General features: G+C 40.1%; 1 protein-coding gene across 7 annotated transcripts in view; it reads left to right on the top strand.

The window, feature by feature from the left end:
- Positions 1-21294, top strand: part of RIMS1 (regulating synaptic membrane exocytosis 1) — a 2308950-nt gene that overhangs the window by 1860574 nt on the left and 427082 nt on the right. For all 7 annotated transcript variants that reach the window (XM_078648052.1, XM_078648043.1, XM_078648046.1 and 4 more), the window contains one exon: positions 4360-4526. In XM_078648052.1, the coding sequence (XP_078504178.1) occupies positions 4360-4526 (167 nt within the window). The remainder of the gene's footprint in view (positions 1-4359; positions 4527-21294) is intronic.

Genomic DNA, 21294 nt, shown 5'->3' on the forward strand with positions numbered 1-21294 from the left:
GATCTTTGACAATCACATTTTGGCCTCCTTTGTGAGACACTGGATTCAAAGTTAAAAAATCCTTGGACAATACCTCTACTAGCACCGGGTTGTGGTCACTGAAGACCGAGACCACAGTGTTGTACCATGACACTTTACCTAATATATAAGAAGACGAAAAAATGTAATCGATAATTGTACCGTCGCCGGTTCCTTTAAATGTAGGGGTCTTATTTTCACCCTCCCCGCAACATGATTCATACAAATTCCATGCTGCCAAAAAGGTTTCAAGGGACTCCCCTCTTTTTGAATGTTCAAAATGGGTAGCTATAGAGTATGGTGGCCCATCTTCTACTGTATTGGCACATGGCTGGTTACAGGGATGGATGTTAAAGTCACCTAAAAGAATGATCTCAAAGCAATTTACTTTGGATCTATAGACTGACAAAAATGTATCCACTTGATCCAGATTATAACTGGTACTTTCATTTGCGTTAGAGTTATAAAAATTAATAAACAAAATCTTGGGTGTGTCGGGGGAATTCAGTTCAACAATTAGATAGTTTTGACAACCTGAATCATGCTGGGTTAACACTCCTTTTAAATCAAGTTTAAACAAGCTTAATAAACCTCCTTTTGATCTACCTACCACACTACTTGTGGCTGGAATACAAAAATGTCTATAACCATCCAGGGAGAAGCTGTTTGATGAGTCCCAGGTCTCCTGGAAGGCCAAGATGTCAAAAGTTTTCAAAAAATGTATCCATATTTCATTCGCAACTTTGGCCCTGATCCCAGCGATGTTCCAGGTCATAATTCTGCAAGGTTGTACATTAGTCCGGGAGTTTTTTAACAGTCAATCATTTTCCTCCAATGAAGCTAAGGGGGAAAACCGATTGAACAATGGCAAAATTTGTTCAGCTTGAAAATTTGGCCTACACAGACTATAACAGTAAGGATCCGAAGGCATCGAGTCTGGATAGCCAATTTGAACACGTGGCACAAAACCCTGCCTGGGTAAAGATGTTAGTGAATTTGGTTCAGCAGCTTGTGATTTAGAGATGTTACCAAGGTGATTATAGAAGAACCCAAGAGGGCGCGCACATATGAAATCATCTGTGGTTGGTAAAGAAGCAGCCCTTAGCAGGACGGTGGTAACATGCTGAGGGTGCTTAAAGTTTATAATAATGCAGTCCCCCCTGCTCGTTTTTCTTGAATTACCTATCCAGCCCACTCTACGTGTTGATATTATGTCATTGCAGAATGCGACAGGAAACCCACAATATTTGCTCAGCCAAGGTAGTACTTTATAGATCAGCGAGTCAATTGTTTCCCCCCGCGCATCATTTGGCCGCGAATCCACCCCAGGGACTTTAGTTAGTACTACTATGTACGGGGCACAATCTGGAGGGAGATTGACTAGGGGTCCTCGCTTCCCTTCCCGCCGCCCCGAGATATTATCTCCTGCAGCGCTAGGTTGTGTGCTCGCCCTCGAGATAGATGGATGAGTAACGTGATTAATTGAAGGCTGAGCAGGTGTTACAACTGGCGCAGTGTGTTTCGGCATGTGCCCCCTGCTACATGAACTTACGGCCCCTTCATTTTCAGTAGTGCCCATATTAGTACTCTTAGCTGTTTTAGACGAGGATAAATGGGAAGATAAAAGACCACCCAGTCTAGAGACCTCTTTAGAGACCTGTTCTAATTTGTCCCCATCCCCTTTACTAGAAGCCACAGCACCCTTGGTTACTCTGGTGCTCATATTACAATTGAGAATTCTGTGACGTGGCTAAGTGGGAAGATAAAAGGCTACCCAATCTAGAAACCTCTTTTGAACCTGTTCCACTCTATCCGCTAGGGGTCTAATCATAAGCTCCATTTTCAAAATAAACATATTGACCAGGGAGTCAATTTGATCATTGTTCAACTTAATCGCGTCAACCTCGTTAGATGTATCAGAAATGGCCCCTATGTTTTTAGATGGGGTGCCTACTTTCTTAGCTCTCCTGTTCCCTCCCCGTTTACTCAATAACTTTCTGCAAGCCCTCAGTGTTCTTCGTGCCGGCGAGGGTGCCGGAGAGGGTTCCGGGGTGGATGTTTGTGAAGGTTGTGGGGCAGATGGCAAGGAGTTGTCCAGTGCCACCACAGTAGATGGTGAAGTAGGGAGTATTTCTTTGTCTGCTCCTGTTTCAGCGCCTTGAATGCCCCCTAAAGCTAGATCAAGGGTCTCTGATAGGACTAGCCTACTTGTAGGTAAAGTAGGGGGACTAGTCCGATTTAATGAAAGACGGCGTTCTGAGTTAATTTTACTAACTACTTTTACCATGTAATTATCTATGGGACCAGACAATAGAGGAGTTTTTGACGATCGTAATTTAGCCATTTTATTGTGACTTATATACCCGCCTATAAAAAACACCCAATAATCAACACTCGCAGGTCGGAAAAATATCCAGAGGCAGCCTCCGTGGCCCAGCCCAGCCTCGTACAGTCTCGGACGGGCTCAGACGGGCTCAGACGGGCCCGCCCTTGGCCCGGGCTTCGCCCGGCGTCCCGCGAGGGAGGGCTGACGCTAGTTTTATGCGCCTCCTGGTGCTCCAATGAGGTCACGAGTATCCCTGGGCTGCGGGGGGTTGCAGTCTCCTGACCTGCCCTCCACACAGCGGCCGGCGCTTCCCAAGGTGGCAGTGGGAGCGGGCAGCGGGAGGCAGGTGGCGACCCCAGCAGGTCAAGGGGGAAGAAGACAACAGCTCCTCACCCGGGCTCCCCAGCGGCTAAAGCAGCAAATGGCAAGTTCCACAGCGCTTCCCACGTTACTCCATTCTGTGCCTCTCCACCCCACTCTTCTCCACTCCACTCTACCACACTCTGCTCCACTGTACGCCCCTCCCTGTATGCCCCTTCAGTGTACGACACTCTGACACTCCATTCTACGACACTCTATTACACTCTACAACCACTCGACTGCGACTCTTCACTCCACCCTGCGCCACTCGAATCCACTCGATACCACTCTACGACACTCTACTCCATGCCACGCTAATGCACTGCACTCAGCACCACTCCACTCTATGCCACCCACTCTAAGACACTCTATACATCTCCACTCTACGGTCCTTTACTGTATGCCTCTCCACTCTACTCCCCTCTACTACTTGCCACTCTACATTACTCCACTCTGCATGACTCTACCTCATTCTACTCCACCACACTCCAGTCTACAACACTCTACTCCACTCTGTGCCACTCCACTCTATTCTACCCCATTCTTTGAAGCTTCACTCTACAACACGTCACACCCTCCACTCTACGCCACTCCAAAACACTCTACACCACTCCAGTCCATGCCACTCTCCTCCATGCCGCTAACTTTTTGCAATGCTGAATATCAGCCATGCTGGTGTACAATATGGCTAAAACACATTCGCAAAGCTAATAGCTCTTGCATAGGCAAGATGTTTTGGCTTTGTCAATGCTTGTTATGCAAGTCAGCTGGTTAAACCAAACTTGTGTAACAACCTAAAAAATCATTGTGATTCATAGATCACTCAACTGTAGCAACTGTGAGAGCGATCTGTGGGTAACTGCAGATACCAACTTAAACTCAAGCAGCAAAAACATTTTAATGTGAATACAGAGGGCCTGATTCACAAAGGTAAAGGTACTGTTTTGTGTAAGTTTACGATTGTTTGTTATTCACAAAGATATTTGACTGGTATATCTTTACGACTGCAGAGTCTTTGCACATAAAAAGATAGGGCAGTCCTATCTTTTTATGTCCAGAGACTCTGCAGAGGTAAAGATAACATTCATAAAATACCTTTATGTATAGCAAACAATCATTAACTCTTTAAAAGAGTAAGTTGGCCTTTGTGAAGCAGGTTTAGAATGTCTATACCTTGGTCCCCTTACAAGTGCTAGCTACTAATTTTCAAGACCCTAGTAAGTTTAAACGTAACATGACGTAGGAGTCCTAATTCCCCAGATAAGGAGACGGAGGCCTTAAAAGAAAATTCTAGATTAAATTACTCTTCTGATAACTTTGTCTGCCATCCATTTGTAAAGTGTAATTTATTGATTAGAGAGTTTCAACAAATGTATACATTCCAAAGTTATTAAAATGATGAATAAATCCATAGAAAAAGGTTATGTCACTCCTTTATAATGTTCATATTCGGGGTTGTGTACATTTGTTTAACATTTTTGTACAGATGTCAAAATTACTGTGATATTACCACTTGCTCCCAAAGTTGTGTGTAATTTTAAATCTTTTCTTTCGGCTCTCTGAAATATGAATGGCACTCTGCACAGTGTGAAATCTTTATATTTATTCTTTTTTAGTGGTTCCTCACAGTTTCTTTCTTTTTTTATTATATTTAGTTTACCCTTCATAGAGATCAGTACAGAAGTTGTGATAACGTCTCTGCCAAATCATCAGATAGTGACGTCAGCGATATTTCAGCCATTTCACGTACCAGCAGTGCCTCACGCCTCAGCAGCACAAGCTTTATGTCAGAGCAATCGGAGCGTCCAAGGTGCAGAATCAGGTGAGGTCATTTTTAGCGCGTCAATTGGCTAAGCGAAGATTTGTGATGCAAATGAGTTTAATCTGTTTCGATACAGCATTTTAAAGATATATGAGAAAACAGAGCAGGTAATCACTTTAAGATATCTCTAATTTCATTTTTTTTATATCTCGTCAAGAAACGTTGCTGAGGTAGAATTTCTGAACACAGTCTGACAAGTAGCTCAAGCTGTAAAGTGACTCAGCTTCTTGATGAGTTTTTGAGATTTGTGGTTGTCCTGAAATGGAATGCTGAGTAAATAAGCAAAAAACAACAGTGTAATGACTGTGTTACTGTGTTGCTCTTCTTTTACAATGTTGCATTATACTGGGTGCCCGGAGCAATATGTGCACTCTTTGTCATAAGATCACTGTTTAGAAAGTTTGAGTGGGAGCTAAACATAAAGCATTTATGACATAGCCATGTGGCTTTCAGCACATTTTCCTTTTCTAAATAGTTTTTGATAATTACCAATAATAATATATTCACAAATTGACACCCAGTTTTTTTTAAGTTTAAAGGAGAGGTTTATTGAAATTATTATGCAATTAACGTACAAGTAAAATACAATGAAACAAAAAATGTGTTTTAGTATATCATCTCAAATATGCAATATATAACATCATCAGGATAAAATGTAACAATGCTATGGGCACCTGAAAACATTTATAAATAAGAGTAAGCAATATGAAACAAATAAAATAGTGTTATTACTTTCAAGCAATTAATGGAGGTTTAGGCTCTTCTTCAATTCTAGGCGTCTATATGCTAAACTCCCAACCAAAATTCATTAAATAAGAGGGCACTCAAAAAGCATTTGTTTTAGATCCACTGAGGGTTGAGAAGAAGACCAACAATTGAAAGATACAGCAGAATCAATGTTATGTAATGTAACAGGGGTGATCAAAAGGTGATTATAAATATAGAATAAGGTCTGAGTTGTTTTAGCCTCGCTAGACGATTTATGTATTTTAACCCAAATCTTATTCCAAATTGAAGTACAAAAAGTAGTGGGCAGATTTATTTACCAAAGATTTTCCACCTCCTTTTTTATCCTTATCTTCTGTAACAAGAGTAAGCTGTTTATATATTTGGGATGCCGAAGGTAATACCTCCAATAAATTATGCAGTGGAGGAGGTGAGGGAGAGATTATTTAATTATGAGAGAGTTTGTTGAAAGAAGATTAAGTTGCCAAGATAACAAGCGGTATTTAGTTTCATAGGAATCTGGAAAGGAGAAAAGTGATTGCCCTACTCAAAATGGGAAGCTGGTACCATCTTGAAAGAACTGATGAATCCATTTAAAACCTTTAGAGTACAAATCCTTCCAGAATTTAATTCTATTATTTATTTTATAAAAATATTATACTAAATGGATGAATCTAAAAACTGATCTTTAGGAGTGTTATAATTTTACATGTGTTCTTAAAAATTGGAAGAGATAAGAACATAGGTCTACAGGTAAATGACAAGCATCCGTTCAGCAAAAAAGGATACCAGGATGAATTTGCAATATTTGTCCGTAAAGGATAAAGAGTATAATCACAAGCTTGTAATAAAAGCGAGGCTTGTTTAAGACAAAAGGCTAAATGATACTTAAGGAAATATTAAGATCTGCCCCCGTCGCTTATAACCTCAAAAGGCTAATATGGTGTGATAAAACCGAGAAGGATAATATTGAGTTTCTTTCTCATTTAATTCCAGAAGCCTTGGTTTCAGCCCATAAAGGAAACTCGATTGTTGCCCTTTGGCCCTCCCTGTGTGATTCCCTCGTGGATACATTTTCTAGGTGGGAACGCACAGGGGGGGTTATGTTGAATCCAAAGAACCTGGGCTGGTTTTCTCATCATTTATTGTATTTGAAAAAAATCCCTTAATAAAACAATAAGATCTTTGTACAGAAAAGCAAAAGGGACCACCTACTTCTTATTGTCAATTAAAATCAGAGACCTAAAGAGGGGGTATAAGAAGGAAATCTGGAGAGGTAAACAATCATATTATGAAGAAACTTGGGCTAAACTCCATTTTGCTTGCAAATCTAGGGATTTACGACTGTTCTGGGGTATTATTAACAATTTAGAAAATGGTCATTCTAGAAGTAACAGTGCCAATATAGATGAATCAAGTTGGATAAGTTTTTTAAAGAAATCAAATACTGGACTAGCATTCGTGGACGAAGCACGTTCCGACAATGATGTTTCTTTGGAACCAGTAGGTGGGTGTGACCCCCCAAGTGTCAGTGACCTTTTAACTTTCAATGATTTTGAGCCTTGGTCAGTGAACACAGTTAAAAAAAGTCCTACTTAAGATTAGGTCTAATGGAGCTCCTGGCCCCAATGGCCTGCCGAATTGTATTTTTAAAGCTAAACTTATAAATTGGCCAGAGTTATTAACGTTCCTTTTTAACGAGGTTCTTAAAACCAGTCATATCCCGGACTCATGGCGGGGGAGCATTATACAGCTGATTTATAAAAACGGCCCTCAGGACAACCCGGCAAATTATCGACTAATAACCCTCACAGATGTTGAGGCAACATTTTTTGCAAGTTGTCTGTTAGATGAGTTGGAATCCTGGGCGCTGAGAGAAGAATTGATTCCCATTTTTCAAACAGGTTTTAGGAAGGGTGAATCGACTCTGACAAATTTTATTTTATTAACATTGTTGGGCAAAAAAGTAAAATGTAGGAAACAAAAATTGTACGTATGTTTTATGTACCTAAAAGCCGCCTTTGATTCCGGTCCCAGGAATATTCTCTGGAAGAAGCTTCTTAATTGGGGTATATCAAAAACTCTTCTAAAAATTATTAATTTAGTATACTCTAATACTTGGGTCCAGATTAAAATTGGCGACGGCAGTCACACCACCCGTCGACTTGATACAAATGTCGGCTTGAAACAGGGGTGTGTGCTCGCCCCTTGCCTTTTTAACTTATTTATGGCCGATCTCCCAGCCCATTTTAAAAATGTAATTTCGCATTCGCCCACTGTGATGGGTAAAGAAATTAAATATTTACAGTATGCAGATGATACTATTTTACTCAGTCATACTATAATAGGCTTGAAAAGACTAATAAATTCATTTAACACATATGTTACCCAAAATGGCTTAACAATTAACGAAAAAAAAAAAATAATAATGTTAATAGGAAAGGGTAAATTAGGGGTAAAGGATCTGAATATTAATGGTCTAACAATAGACTGTGTAAAATCCTACAAGTATTTGGGAATTACATTTGACGATGGACTGTCATTTAGACAGCATTTTAATAATTTGGAGGCTAAAGGAACTTCTCTTGCTATTGCCTTTCGAAAACTGCGAGATAAGTTATTATGTCCTAATTATGATCATTTACTTAAAGTTATGAGAGCAAAGCTCATTCCCTCCCTGGACTATGGAATCAATAAGGACTTATAAATCAGTTTATAGGATACCCAGACAGATCCCGCGTGCTAATTTAAGACTGGAATATGGCTTGAGGAACCAGATTTTGGTCCGCCAAGCCGCATTTTTTAAAACTTTACTGTTTTTTTCTCGAGCGGAGGAGGGCACGTTAGCAGGTCTGTGCTGGTGCGAGATCTTGAAAGGCCAATGTTCGAGAAGCTGGCAGGATTACCTATCTGAGTGCCTTTCACGTTTCGAATGCCCAAATCTGGTCGATGAAGTTAGGAGCATCATGGTATATAAAAAGATGTTGAATACAACTGTTGCTCTTCTGTCAGAAATTATGGATAAAGATGAGCTAAGAAAAAGAACCCACTTCTGGCCTAAAGCTAATTCTTTTGAGAAATTGTATGCTCAACCATATTTACTTTTTCATTTAAAACCCTTGTTTAAAAATAAATTTACGCTCTTAAGGTTCGGCATTTATCCAACCAAAGATGGAACCCCTAAGTGGGAGTATAAATGGTCATCAAACGTCTGTAGGCAGTGCGGGTTGTTTGAGGAAACGTTGCTACACATTGTTACACTATGTTAAAAAATGTGTCACGAAAGGAAGCTAATTTTAAAACCTATCTTTAAAGAATTAGGAGTTAGAACTTGTAGATCTGCATTAATATCCTGCTTAAGTGGTGTCAATGTCTATAATACACAGCAATTTGTACAATTTATCTTTATAGCTGAAAAGAAATTATGTAAGGCTGATTCCTAAAGTAATTGATAAATTGCTGGGTGTGAAGTAATGACTTTATTGTTTTTAGGGAGTACGTGGGCAATTTTAGGGTACTTTTAAATCATTTTAAAACCTTGCGATATTTTAATATTGTTTGGTAATTTTTGTAGCTAAGATCGATCCAATGATTTTAAGATTTGAGTATGGTGCTATAATGTACAGATCAGTTTTAAAATGTATTAGTAACTATGTTATTGTCAGCTCGCGGCACTTTAGTTTTGTCAGTGGAAAATGTATTGTATTTTTTTAGCTACTGTTGAAAGCACAGGCCACCTTAGTATAGATGGTGGGATACCATTGTATCACTGTTGCTAATAGTTCTAGTCATTTTAGAAATCTAGTCATATTGGTTGCTTGTATTTAGTATTTTAATTTTAATTGTTACCATGTGAGCTCATTGCACTTTTCCTGGAAATTATAAGCTGCTATCACATGTTTTTATGCACTTTACCTCCAAAACTGGAAAACGGTTAATCTGATGTCGGGCATGTTATATTTTAACTGGAAATTATAAGCTGTTATCACATGTACTTATGCACTTTACCTACAAAACTGGAAAACGGTTAATCCGATGTCGGGCATGTTATATTTTGGCATTGTATTCATATTTGTTCAATCAGATTTTGTGCTTGTTATGTATTTTTGTTTTTGTAATGATTTTAATTAATCAACAAATAAAGCATTCATCACTACTTATGGAAATCTGGAAAATTAACTCCACCCAGATGTTTTGGTTTTTTAAGTTTAAAAAATGACATCCTATGTTCTTTATTATTCCATAAAAATGTAGATAAAACAGAATTTATCATTTTGTATTGGAACTGTGGAATATTAACTGGCAAATTTGAGATATAAAACAATATAATAGGAACCAACATCATTTTTATAGTGTCAAGACGACCCCACTAGGATAAAACCAAAGGATTACAATGAGAAGTATGTGCATGAAGGAGTGAGTGTAACATTTTCAAATTAAGGGATATTGTATCCTTAACTGTGTCAGAGAACCACAAACCTAGGTATTTAATCTTATCTGGATTCCAATAAAAAGAAGCATGAAAACATAACTTATTAAGAGGGAGAATCTCACATTTGTCTGCATTTCATTTATAGCCCGAGACAGACATAAACTGATCCTCGGCATCGGCATAGACAGAAAGTTCGAGCAGAGTGTCCTCATAAGCAAAACCTGTAATCTGTGAGTTAGAGCGAATTTTTTATTAAAAACTGTTTCAAAGCAAGTATAAATAATAAAGGGGAGAGCAGACTCCCCTGTCAAATGCCTCTATGAAGAGGGGAAAAAGGAGACATAAGACCATTAACCAAAATAGATGATTTAGGGGAGGAGTTTAACAAAGAAACATAATGAATAAAATTAGGACCAAAACTGAACCAAGAAAGCGTGGAGAAAATAAATGACCAACTAACTCTATCAAATGCTTTTTCCGCATCCAAAGAAATAGCTGCCAAAGAAGATTTATATGATTTGGATTTACTAAGTACATTGAAAAATAATCGAGTATTGTCTGAAAGGTGTCTGTCTTTGATGAAACCACATTGTTCTCTCCCAATTAATTGGAGTAATAATTTATCCAAACAAGGAGCTAATATTTTTGCAAACATTTTATAATCTAGGTTAATAAGAGAAATAGGGCGATACTTTTTACACAATCTATGATCTTTATCATCTATGGGGAGGAGACATATTAATGCCTTTTGAAAGGAATCACCTGATGTATGAGCAGATATAAAATAAAGGAAAAGTTGATGTAATTTGCTTAATAAAAGTGAGGATAAATGAGAATAAAATTCAATAGTAAAACCATCAGGTCCGGGAGCTTTGCCACGTTTAATGAAACGGATAGCATTAGAGATATCTTGGATTAGAATATCTTTTTCCAATATGCAAAAATCAATATCTTGATGAGAGAGCAAGGGGTTGGAAGATAGATACTGAAGATGATCTTGAGAGTTAGAGGAATATTCTGGAGTATATAGTTCCTGATAAAATATTTGTAAATTCCATATCCTCATTTTTGTGTACAGATTTATTAGTAGAAGTTAGAATAAAATCAATCATTGTACGTTCTTTTTTGATTTTAAGATAATTGGCAAGAAGTTTCTCTGTTTTATTTTGACCCCCATAATATTTCACACTAGATTAATGTGATATGAATTGGCACTTTCCGTAGTAAGTGTATTAAACTCAATTTTAGCAGATATTAAATCATTTAAGAAAGATTCTGACTGAGTTATAAAAAGAATGTTCCAAATTGTTTAATACGTCAGGGATGTGGAATTCCTATAGCCCGACGCCCAGGACATATGGTTTGGGGTCAAGGGCAACAAGTTTTAATGTGTATTTTGTCCTTGGGACAAGTAGGCCCAACCCCCTGCAGCACAAACCCTTTGGCTGCCAGTTTGCAGTACCACATTAAGGATCAGGGAAGGGTACTGCCTGTAGTTAAGTTAATATTTGTGTGCATGTGTTAATGCTGTTCAAACTTGTATTTATGGTTCATTAATTGAAAGCCTTTATTATAATTGAAAGCCTTTATTATTAGGGAGAGCGCTCTAAGTAAATGTACGTTCTGACTGCACTACTGACAGTGGTTCCAGTATGAAAATGTGTACACATGGTTTCAAAGTTTAGCAACATGAGGCTATGCATGATGCTCACAGAATGCGCTCTGATTAGATGCAAATATTTGCAGAAGCTTGAAAGCAAGATTAATGTTTCTTTGCTTTCAATATAAAATGTTCCTAAAAAATGAAAGTAGGGAAAAAACCATTTTGCTATACTACTGTAAAATTTCAGGTACCATTTCTTTGCAGCATCGTTTAGTAAAATGTGTTGATGCATGCTAGTATTTTCCAAAAATATTCATATTGGAAAATTTGTGTAACCAATTTCAATAAGATTATGGGAAACAAAAATAAACAAGCCTTGGCAAAGCCATTAGGTCTGACATTGGTGGTCAGCTTTTTAGTTTTGGCAATGCGTGACTTGTTTTGGCATCGCTTTTGTAAAACCTTATTGTTGTGAGAGCTGCCGTTATAACAAACATTGGCAAATTCAAAAATAGTTTTTTGTCTCAAAAAAGCACACACTGCCACATTAGTTACTGGCACTGAACAAAACTACTTTGTGTACCAATATGCTCCTTGTGAAAGAGTAGAATGCTGTCACTCACAGTGAAGCCAGCTGATTCAGAGAGAGAGAGAGAGAATTTTAATAAACACAAAAGGTCCTGGTTAACGCCAGACCAAATTAGGGGCCCAATTATTAAAGAAAGTCTCAAAAGTGCACCTTTGGTATACGGCTTTCATGAATTCACAAGAATTTACATTAGTAGGGCAAGAAATTGTACTTTAACAAAATATTTGTGAACTGCATTTTAGCATGAGTAAATATGCATGTGTAGATTTGCTCATGTTAACACCTGGATGTTTGAAATTTCATTTTCCCTCCAACTACCTTTTTCCCGACTCTGAAAGAAGTTTTAAGTCTGCCACTCTCAGGAGTAAATTTCCAACATTTCTCAGTATGGGAAAGATTAGAGAAGATTTGTTGAAAACCATTAAAACATGCAAGTTAGTAGGTTTGCACAGACTCAATAGGGCGGTCCAACCCTGGAACTACTGCTTACCACCATCTTCAGTCCCAGTATGTAGAGATCTGTGGAAACGTGGCAACATAAAATGATTACTAGTATTCAAACTCTATGGGATATGCCCTGGCATAATCAGAGAGGCTATATAAGAGCTCTTTATATAATGAGATTGCTGCCATAATTTGTGGCAGCACTACATGGCACCAAAGGGACAAGTGGATTTTGTTACAGGACAAGTAGATTTTTGAAGCAACCTGCCCCATGGACAAGTAGATATTTTAATAAATTCCACACCCCTGTACGTGTATTAAGTGTCTTAACTTTATTAGAGGTGAATTTCCGCCTCTAGGAAACAAAATTTAAAACAAAGTCTGTAGAAGCGGCTTTAAAAGTATCCCAGATAATTTGAGGCGTTATGTCTGGGGATTCATTTTCTTTGAGAAATGTATTAGCAAATTGCTCAAAATCATGTGTAAATTGCAATTCTAGGAGGAGAGAATTATTAAATCTCCACCACTTAATTCCCTGAGAGGGAGGAAGTAAATCCAAATCCAAAGTGACTGGTGCATGGTCGGTGATCAAAATAGATCATATATCAGAGTAATAACATGTTTAGCTAGAGCATTAGAAATAAATATATAATCTATGCATGTTTGAAAAAAATGGACAGGAGAAAAGAAAGTATATTCCTGATGTGTTGGGTTGCACAATATCAATGCATCAATAAGGGAGCATTGGGACATTGTCGATGTGAACTGAGAGTGTACTTGTGAAAAAAGAAATGTAAATTTGGAGCGTCTATCTATAATGGGATCAAAAACCATATTACAATCCTCTCCAACAATCAGTCATCAGTATAGGTCATTAATTTGGATAACACCCCTAGCCAAAAGGAATTATCTGGATTAGGAGGTGCATACAGATTACCAATAGTGAGTGGAATTTTATCAGTAAGTAGAGACTGAAATCCATCTACCTTCACAGTCGGCATTTTGTGAAATAGTGTGTATGGTAAGGCATGACATGGAATAGCTACCCCATTACGTTTCCCTGAGCCCGGAAAAGCAAAACATTACCAACCCATTGTCTTTTAAGCTTAGGTACTTCGTTGTCTGAAATATGAATGTTTTGCAAAAGAACAATATCACCCCTGAAGTTGGCAATGTGAGACAAAACCCTTTCACGCTTTATAGGAGAGCCTAAACCTTTTACATTCCATGAGATAAATCTTAGTCATCTAAAAAATGAAAGTAAATATATAGAACATATGATAGGCAGTGATAGGTAGCATTCTATAATAACTTTATAAGAGAACATCAAACAAAAATATAATGGAAACCTGAAAATGTAACAACTTATCAGCAAAAATTGCATATAAGGCAAAACCTGAAATTCGAAAAGAGGAGAGAGAATACAGGAAAATAGAATACAGGAAAAATGAAAACAATGAATTGATATACAAAAGAGATTTAAGAAAAAAAGCTAAAAATAAACAAGGAATTGATAAAAATTCTTCAAAAAAGGAAAGTAAAGGAGGAGGAGAAGAACATGAATTGAAAAAGAGAAAAAGAAACAAAACCCACACATAAGATATAAAAAATAACATACCAGAAAAAACAAACTTCTAGGGTGGTGGAGCCACTGGCACGGGAGGGAGAAATATTATCAAAACCGTGAGAGAAGTCACATACATGACTTATGACAAAAGACGTGACCTGGGAAAAGTAGAAGAAACAGGTTATACAAAGTTTTAACAAAAACAATTTACATCAGATATAAAACACATAACTAGGACTACATTACATACTAACAAGAATTAATGGATTAGGTTAACAATAGTAGGTCGTGGTCTTGTTTTTATGAGTGACTTTAAACAGACAAGGATCAATAAGACCAAATCTGGCATTAATATTTCTCAGTGCTAGCCTCATGTCTAAAAATGTCTTCCATCTGTCCGCTGTAGCGGATCCGTGCCAGGAGAGTTTACCCTTGGCCTTGACTGCTTGGAGGACCTTCAACAGATCAGTATATTCCAACAAATACAGAATAACTCCCCTTGGTTTATTCGATCAAGACTCAGACTGCGAAGTATGACCTAAACGATGGGCTCTCTGAATGTTTTATAATGGAGACTCAGGAAGGTCAAGATTTTTGGTGGAACTGACTAGAAGAAGGAGAGAGGAGTGGGGCACTCAAGTCCCTCTATCAGGCCGTAAAAACGTAGATTGTTGCGTCTGTTGCGGTTTTCAATATTTTCAACCTGCTTTTGAAGATGCAAGATTTGAGTTTGCATAGGAGGAACTTGAGTGGCATCAGAATGAAAATAACCCACTTTGCTTTCTAATTGAACAACCCTGCTCTCCATGTGCCACCACTTATCATCCAATGTTGAAGATGAATATTGGTCTCATCTACGCACGTTTTAAGAGCCCAAATTTCCTCAAGAATTGTCTCCATAGAGATTGATGGAGGAGATATATTTGGTGAAGGCGGGTCCTTTTTAACCTGTTTCCCAGACAAGAGGGCGGATGCGCTCCTGTAATTTGGACGCCATTCTGGAACTAGGCAGTGGAATACTTGAAGGCGAGAAACTTGATACTGCACCTTGTTCTGAATCCACGATGGTTTCTTGAAGAATGGAAAAAGGGTTGTAATGGGCCACAAGAGATGACGAGCGACTAGTAGATTTTGTTCTCCCCATACACAAGGCAGCATAGAAAGGAAACACAAAGCCAAAATATTGAAAGTCCGATGAGGTGCACAGCAGACTGGCAAATACGTATGTCCAGAAAATTACTTTCACAAGGAGGAGTAATTGAGGCACTGTAAAAAATACACCAGAGGTTATTTCCAAAAATAATTCGAATTAATGCAAATTTCTTCTAAACCATCAGAAAAATGTCAATAGAAGTAACTGAAAGGTAAAAGCTTAACCTAGAGCCTTAAATATACATGGAATTCCAATAATGAGGCTTTTGGGGCATGAAATACTCATTGGAGCTTAAATTTGAAGAAACAACATCTTCGCAGTGAAATAAAATGGTGGTCGCATTCCCTGAGGGAAATGCGATGATACAAGTAAATGTCAACTGCAGACCTCTCACCGCAAGGCAGCAACCGAGTTTGAAAAAGCTGATGAGGATAACTTCACCGGGCAGCGTCTAGCATCTTGAGCTCATCAGCGAGGTTTTGCCGAGAAACAAAGCGAAAACCTCCCGCGCCGTGACGAAGCTCACATCTGAGCAGCCATTCCCGTCGGCGTCTAAGCCCCGCCTCCATTGACACCCAGTTTTAACACACAAAAAATGCCTAGCTGTGTGCCTAACAAGAGTTTTACTGTTCCAAAGAGTTACCCATGCTCTCTATCTTATGCACGCGCAGACATACATACATGCGCGTACACGCACACGAATAGTGGGTATTGTGGAACAAACAATAATTACTGAAATCTTATCATGTATAATAGCCTGACCGATACCGTTTAGTCTTTGCAATTTCTGTTCATCTGTGGCTATCCATTTTTGTGCCCAGATATCCTTTTAGGAGGCATAGGTCGAGGTTCCATGCGGCAATTGTGATGTTATCGTTCCCAAAGTGTATGCTATGCATAATTTGTTTGTTCTCTGCTGCAGGACTGGACACCTAAAAGCATTTTGACTCACTTTATGTTTTCTCCATCATCTTGCTGTTTTTGCCCTTATGGGCACTGGCATTTTGGGCCACAGGGCTGTCTGGGTGATTGCAGTTGTTTTATCCTCTTTAATCCTCAAGTTTTTGAATAGTTCTTTAAAATCTTACATATTCAGATTGCTTGCTTGTTACATAATTGTAGCAAACATATACATATCTAAAGTGCATCTGTTTTGGTTAGATGAGCTTCCCAATAAAACAAGTTTAAAAGTGTTTGTATCTTGTGTGAAGAACATTAAGGGGCCCATTAGGATGTCGGGCGGATTGCCCCCACCAGAGTGAAGGAGAGGTGGGGGGTGCACACGGGGGTACCTGTGGTACCCCCCTGCATTTGCATAAACAAAGCGGCAGGCACCGCGCAGTGCCTGCCGCTTTGTTTATGCAAATGTAAAAGTGCATTTTTAGCATTGTGGTGGGGGCGGTGCTGAGAGCACCGCCCGCCACAATGCTAAAAATACAGGATGCGCCCGCCAGAGTGGCGGACGCATCCTAATACCCCCCGCGGGACCCCCGCCCTTATGGCGGGCGGTCCCGATTACCGATGGGATGGCGGGCGGACTAAGGCCGCCCGCCATCCTAATGGACCCCTAAGTAGGGGACCGCTAGGCAAGAGCTCAATGTAGTAATATGATTTACTTCATTGGTTATTTTCTGCGGTACCATAACCAATGACCTGGTTGTTTTCTACATCATTTTTATCCTACCATTTCCCTGCTACTAAATGTATCACTGTTATGTCTTCATTATCACCTCACTGATTTTCTGATTCTGTTGTTTTTAGTAGCTTTGTTGTCTATTCTGTCTCCTTTCTCATGTTTACTGAGCGCTTTCAATACTCATTTATTGTTGTTAATGTTTTTCCTTTTCACTCACTGTATGACATTGGTTTCTCTATTGTAAAGGATGTGAGAGCTGCGTAAGTAATAAGAAAACATGTGTTTTTTTACCCCATTATAGCACTTGACTCTCTCAGGTAGCAAAGCAGAAAAGTCCAACGTCTACTGAGGGGAGGTAGTGTGGACTAGCAAACACAATTCACTGTCACACAACAACAACAATCAATACATTATTGTTCAGTCCATGTTTTTTATTTTATAAAGTACAAATACTTTTATTACGCACACACTAATGAATATTAGGCATTACATTACAAATATATACATCAGGTAGTTGGAAATGCCTTTGGTGACACCCTCATATCATATTACACCCCTAGTGGGGCCCTGAACCTCATAATTAAAATGCATCTGTACTATATGAAGCATCAGAATATAAGAGTGTGTATATATTATGAAGGCCTACTGATTTTGTCTGGGGTGTCACCACATCAATACATATATGGAAGGCCTACTTGCTTTATCAGAGTGTCACATTATTATATATATATGAGAAGCCATCTGGCTTTTTTCACAGGGTCACTATATTAATAATAATGCCACAGCTACGTCATGATTCACCATTAACCAAATGGAGACAATAACCATACTCAAATGTAATAACTATGAGAATTCAGTGTTTATCAGTGTTAGAACTGGGGGTCTCTAGTTGGCAATGGTGTACACATTTGACCAAATAAGGACCCTTGCTTCTAAGTCAGGGAAAGGGGATTACACTACTGGATAACCCCTGCTCACCCACTGGGAGCTTGGCACGAGTAGACATGCTTATCTCAGAGGCAGTGTGTTAAGCATTTGGTAATATACACAGCAACAGTGGACACAACACAGGTTTTATAAAAATAAGTATTTATTTTATAGATTTAACACAAGACCACAAACGACAAAAATCCACAATACTGTACTTAAATAGACTTAAAGATGGTAGAAGTTGCTTAGTTCAAGTTGGTGATAAATGAGACACAGTTCTCACAAAAGTACCTGGATGCGTAACGCAAAACAAACAAAAGGCTTGCAGAGTGGGAGATACGTCGGTTCCATGTTTCGGGGGAGATGATGCGTCGCACCTCAATGCCTGCGCAGAGTAGGGCATGCGTCTTAATCCTTACAGGAGTGGAGGTGATGCATAGATTCTCGTCCTGCGGCCTGGTTGCAATGCGCAAGATGGCACCTTGATGCGATGCGACAATCCGGTGCGATGCGATAAGATGGCGTCCTTGATGCGACGACATGAAGACGATGTGTGCATGCCCGGCAGCCGTGCTGCGAACTCTGTAGCTTTGGAGCCATGACAGGCCCTGCGACACGCTTCTCTGGCGGTGCAGCGGTGACCTTGCGGCAGCAACACGCTTCTCTGGTGATGCATCGGGTAACAGCTCTGACAAAGGCACGCTTCTCTGGTGATGCGGCGGCAACCTCTGCGGTGGCGACACGCTTCTCTGGTGATGCGATGGCAACAGCTGCGACTACGACACGCTTCTCTCAATGTGTCGCGCTTCCAGCTCCCAGCGACATGTAAGCTTTTGCAGACAGAATTCCCAGCTAGGAAACTCTGAGGGGAGCTGGAGGTGAAGTATTGTGTCCGGAGCAATATTCTGCAAGATGATGAAAGTTCTTTGAAAGTTCCTTCTCCTTTCCTTGTCAATAAAGAAACCACTGCAGGCCAACCCAGCAAACAGCACACTGGCAGAGGGGCAGTCCAAACTCCTGCAGCTTCCTTGGTTCGTCTCCTTGGCAAAAGGTTTATCTTGTTCCCAGAAGTGATCTAAAGTCTTGGGGTCTGGGTCCCCATATTTATACTACTTTTCTCTTTGTTCTCTGAAGGCAGAGAGGCCTCTGCCTAGTCCAAACCAGTTCTGGTCAGTCCTGGAGCACTTTGTTGACAAGACTCCTTCTTTCCTTTCACAGTATAGGCCAGGGACATCAGACACACCACAGGAGGTGGAGCCAGCATTGTGGAGGCAAGGCACAGCCCTATTCAGGTCCCAGGCACTGTGCTGACTCACCCTCTCTCCTGGAATCCCCCAGCCCTTGTCACTCAAACTCCAGACGAGGAATACACAACATAGCTGAGGCAGGCTTGGATAGTTAGGCAAGAAAATACCTATTTTCTAAAAGTGGTATTTTCAAACACAGTTTGTTAAAACCAACTTTACTAAAAGATGTATTCTGAGTTCAAGCATATTAAATTCGAATTTCTACCATGTTCCCTGAGTCAGTTAGGATTATAAGATGTAATAATCAAACTGCCCATTCTGGCTTACGGGGAGCAGGTAGCCTTGCAATAGTGAAAAACGAAAATGGCTGTAATTAGGACATGCCACACACACACCAGGGCATGTCCTACCTTATACTTACAATGCACCTTGCCCTTTGGCCTACCTTAGGGGTGTCTGATATGAAAAAAAGGGAAGGTTTAGGGACTGGCAAGTGGGTGCAATTGCCAGGTCGACATGGCAGTTACAGACTGCACACAGGCCTGGCAGTGGCAGGCCTGAGACACACTTTACAAGCTGCTTCTGTGGGTGGCACAACCAGTGCTGCAAGCCCACCAGCAGCATTTGATTTACAAGCCCTGGGCACACATGGTGAACTGTACTAGGGTCTGACAAGTAAATCCAATAACCCAATCATGGAGTCACTAATCAGTACATCAATTTAACACAGGGAGCACTTGCACTGTGGCACTGAATAGCTGTGGCACATTGCCCAAAACATCTAACCAGCAAAACATATCAAAAACAGAGGAGGCAATCAGTAAAAAAAATGGAAGGGAGACTCACGCCAATGAGGCCAGGTCTAACAATCAGCAATATTATCAATAGAACATTTGTATTCAGAACAAGAAATATATGCCTGATCACTTTCTTTACTGTCTGTAGGCCCAAAATCTCAAGCTCTGAGAATGCATAGAACAAAATTGGCTTCTCTGGGAGCCATAATGTTAATGTCTCCTGAAACGTGGAGCAAGTTTATGTCAGTTTAAAGAAGGACAGCTGCATCCTATGCAACCTTCCACAACACTTTTAAAAGACATTGGTGATCCTTGCCCATCTTTGGTGGACCACAAGCAAAGAAGATATGCACATTAGGGCGCCGCGGGGCATTATGAGGCGCTCCCTCGGCCCGATCTTTGCATATTGAATGAGCTTGGTTCCTAGGGTTCCTGTCCCGTCTTGCCAACTTTAATTTTTGGAAGGTCTACCCTGTCCCCACCCTGAGCAGCCATCCGTCCTATTTTCCATTGGGAGTGTGACAGGGACCCCCAAAGCGCACGCGTCTCTGCTGTCTGTCCACTCTTCCTGGAGCCTGCATCCTGAGAGTGCTGCTCGTGCCTGTGCTGATTTCTCCAAGTGACAGCATGCACAATGTTCCTGCCTCCATTGTGTTGTGGGGATTCTTCTCATACACAGAAGTATGCGCAGGAAAACAGGATCTCAGCGTACAGGGGTTGTACCTTCCTACCACCTTAGTACTCAAAACCGTCTAGCTATAGTGTCTCATTCATTCTACTACATAATCATGAAGCTACAAATGACTAGACAACCCAGAACACAGCACTCCCAACTCTCTCAGGAATCGCGGTAGCAAGTCGTACCCTTGTGCTCACTCACACTTGTCCACCATAAGAATTTTCAGAGTCACGGTTATAGTTCAAAATGTTTATATTAACTATTGTGCTCTATAGTGCAGTATACAAGCCACTACCAGCAGCAAAATGCATAAACCTAAAATAGTTAGTATTGTTGCAATTCCATAGAATATAAATGACTGGGATGTCATCAGGCGCGCAACACCCATTGGGCTCAGGGGGCTTCAGCCCCCCCGTCGTGTGTGTCAGCCTGGGCTGACACAGCTTTGCGGGCTGGCGACTATCTAATTGCAGCCGCACCCGAGTTCTTAACAGGTCTTTAATAGACCATTTACTTGTAAATTAGGCATTTGTTGTGTTTTCACCCCTTTTTTCAGTCACTGACCATGGTTGGAAGAATTAGCCCCCCCCTCCCCCGAAATATTTTTCACCCCCCCGAAATTTGGCTCAAGTTGCCCGCCTGGATGTCATCATATACAGACATTGGAAAAAGGACTATTATGCCTAATCACCCTCCCCTTGGTAAGTTGAAGTTTATTATATAAAGAAAGATGTATGGGCTTTGTCAGCAGACCCCATACCTTGGTGCCTAGATAGAAGTTTTACATCATAGGAATTGCATGGCTCTTCTCCATGGAAAGGTCCATCTCCAAGTGTGTGTTGGAACAACATGCATCCCCGTAATATCAAAGGACACGTTTTCAGCAGTGCAGCTGTGTTAGCATGTTTTGTCTAGGTGCTAGGACGGACCAGAACAGAATAAGAAGGGGCATTATCTATCGACCT

Source organism: Lissotriton helveticus, chromosome 6 (genome assembly GCF_964261635.1).
Source record: "Lissotriton helveticus chromosome 6, aLisHel1.1, whole genome shotgun sequence".
Lineage (NCBI taxonomy): Eukaryota > Metazoa > Chordata > Amphibia > Caudata > Salamandridae > Lissotriton > Lissotriton helveticus.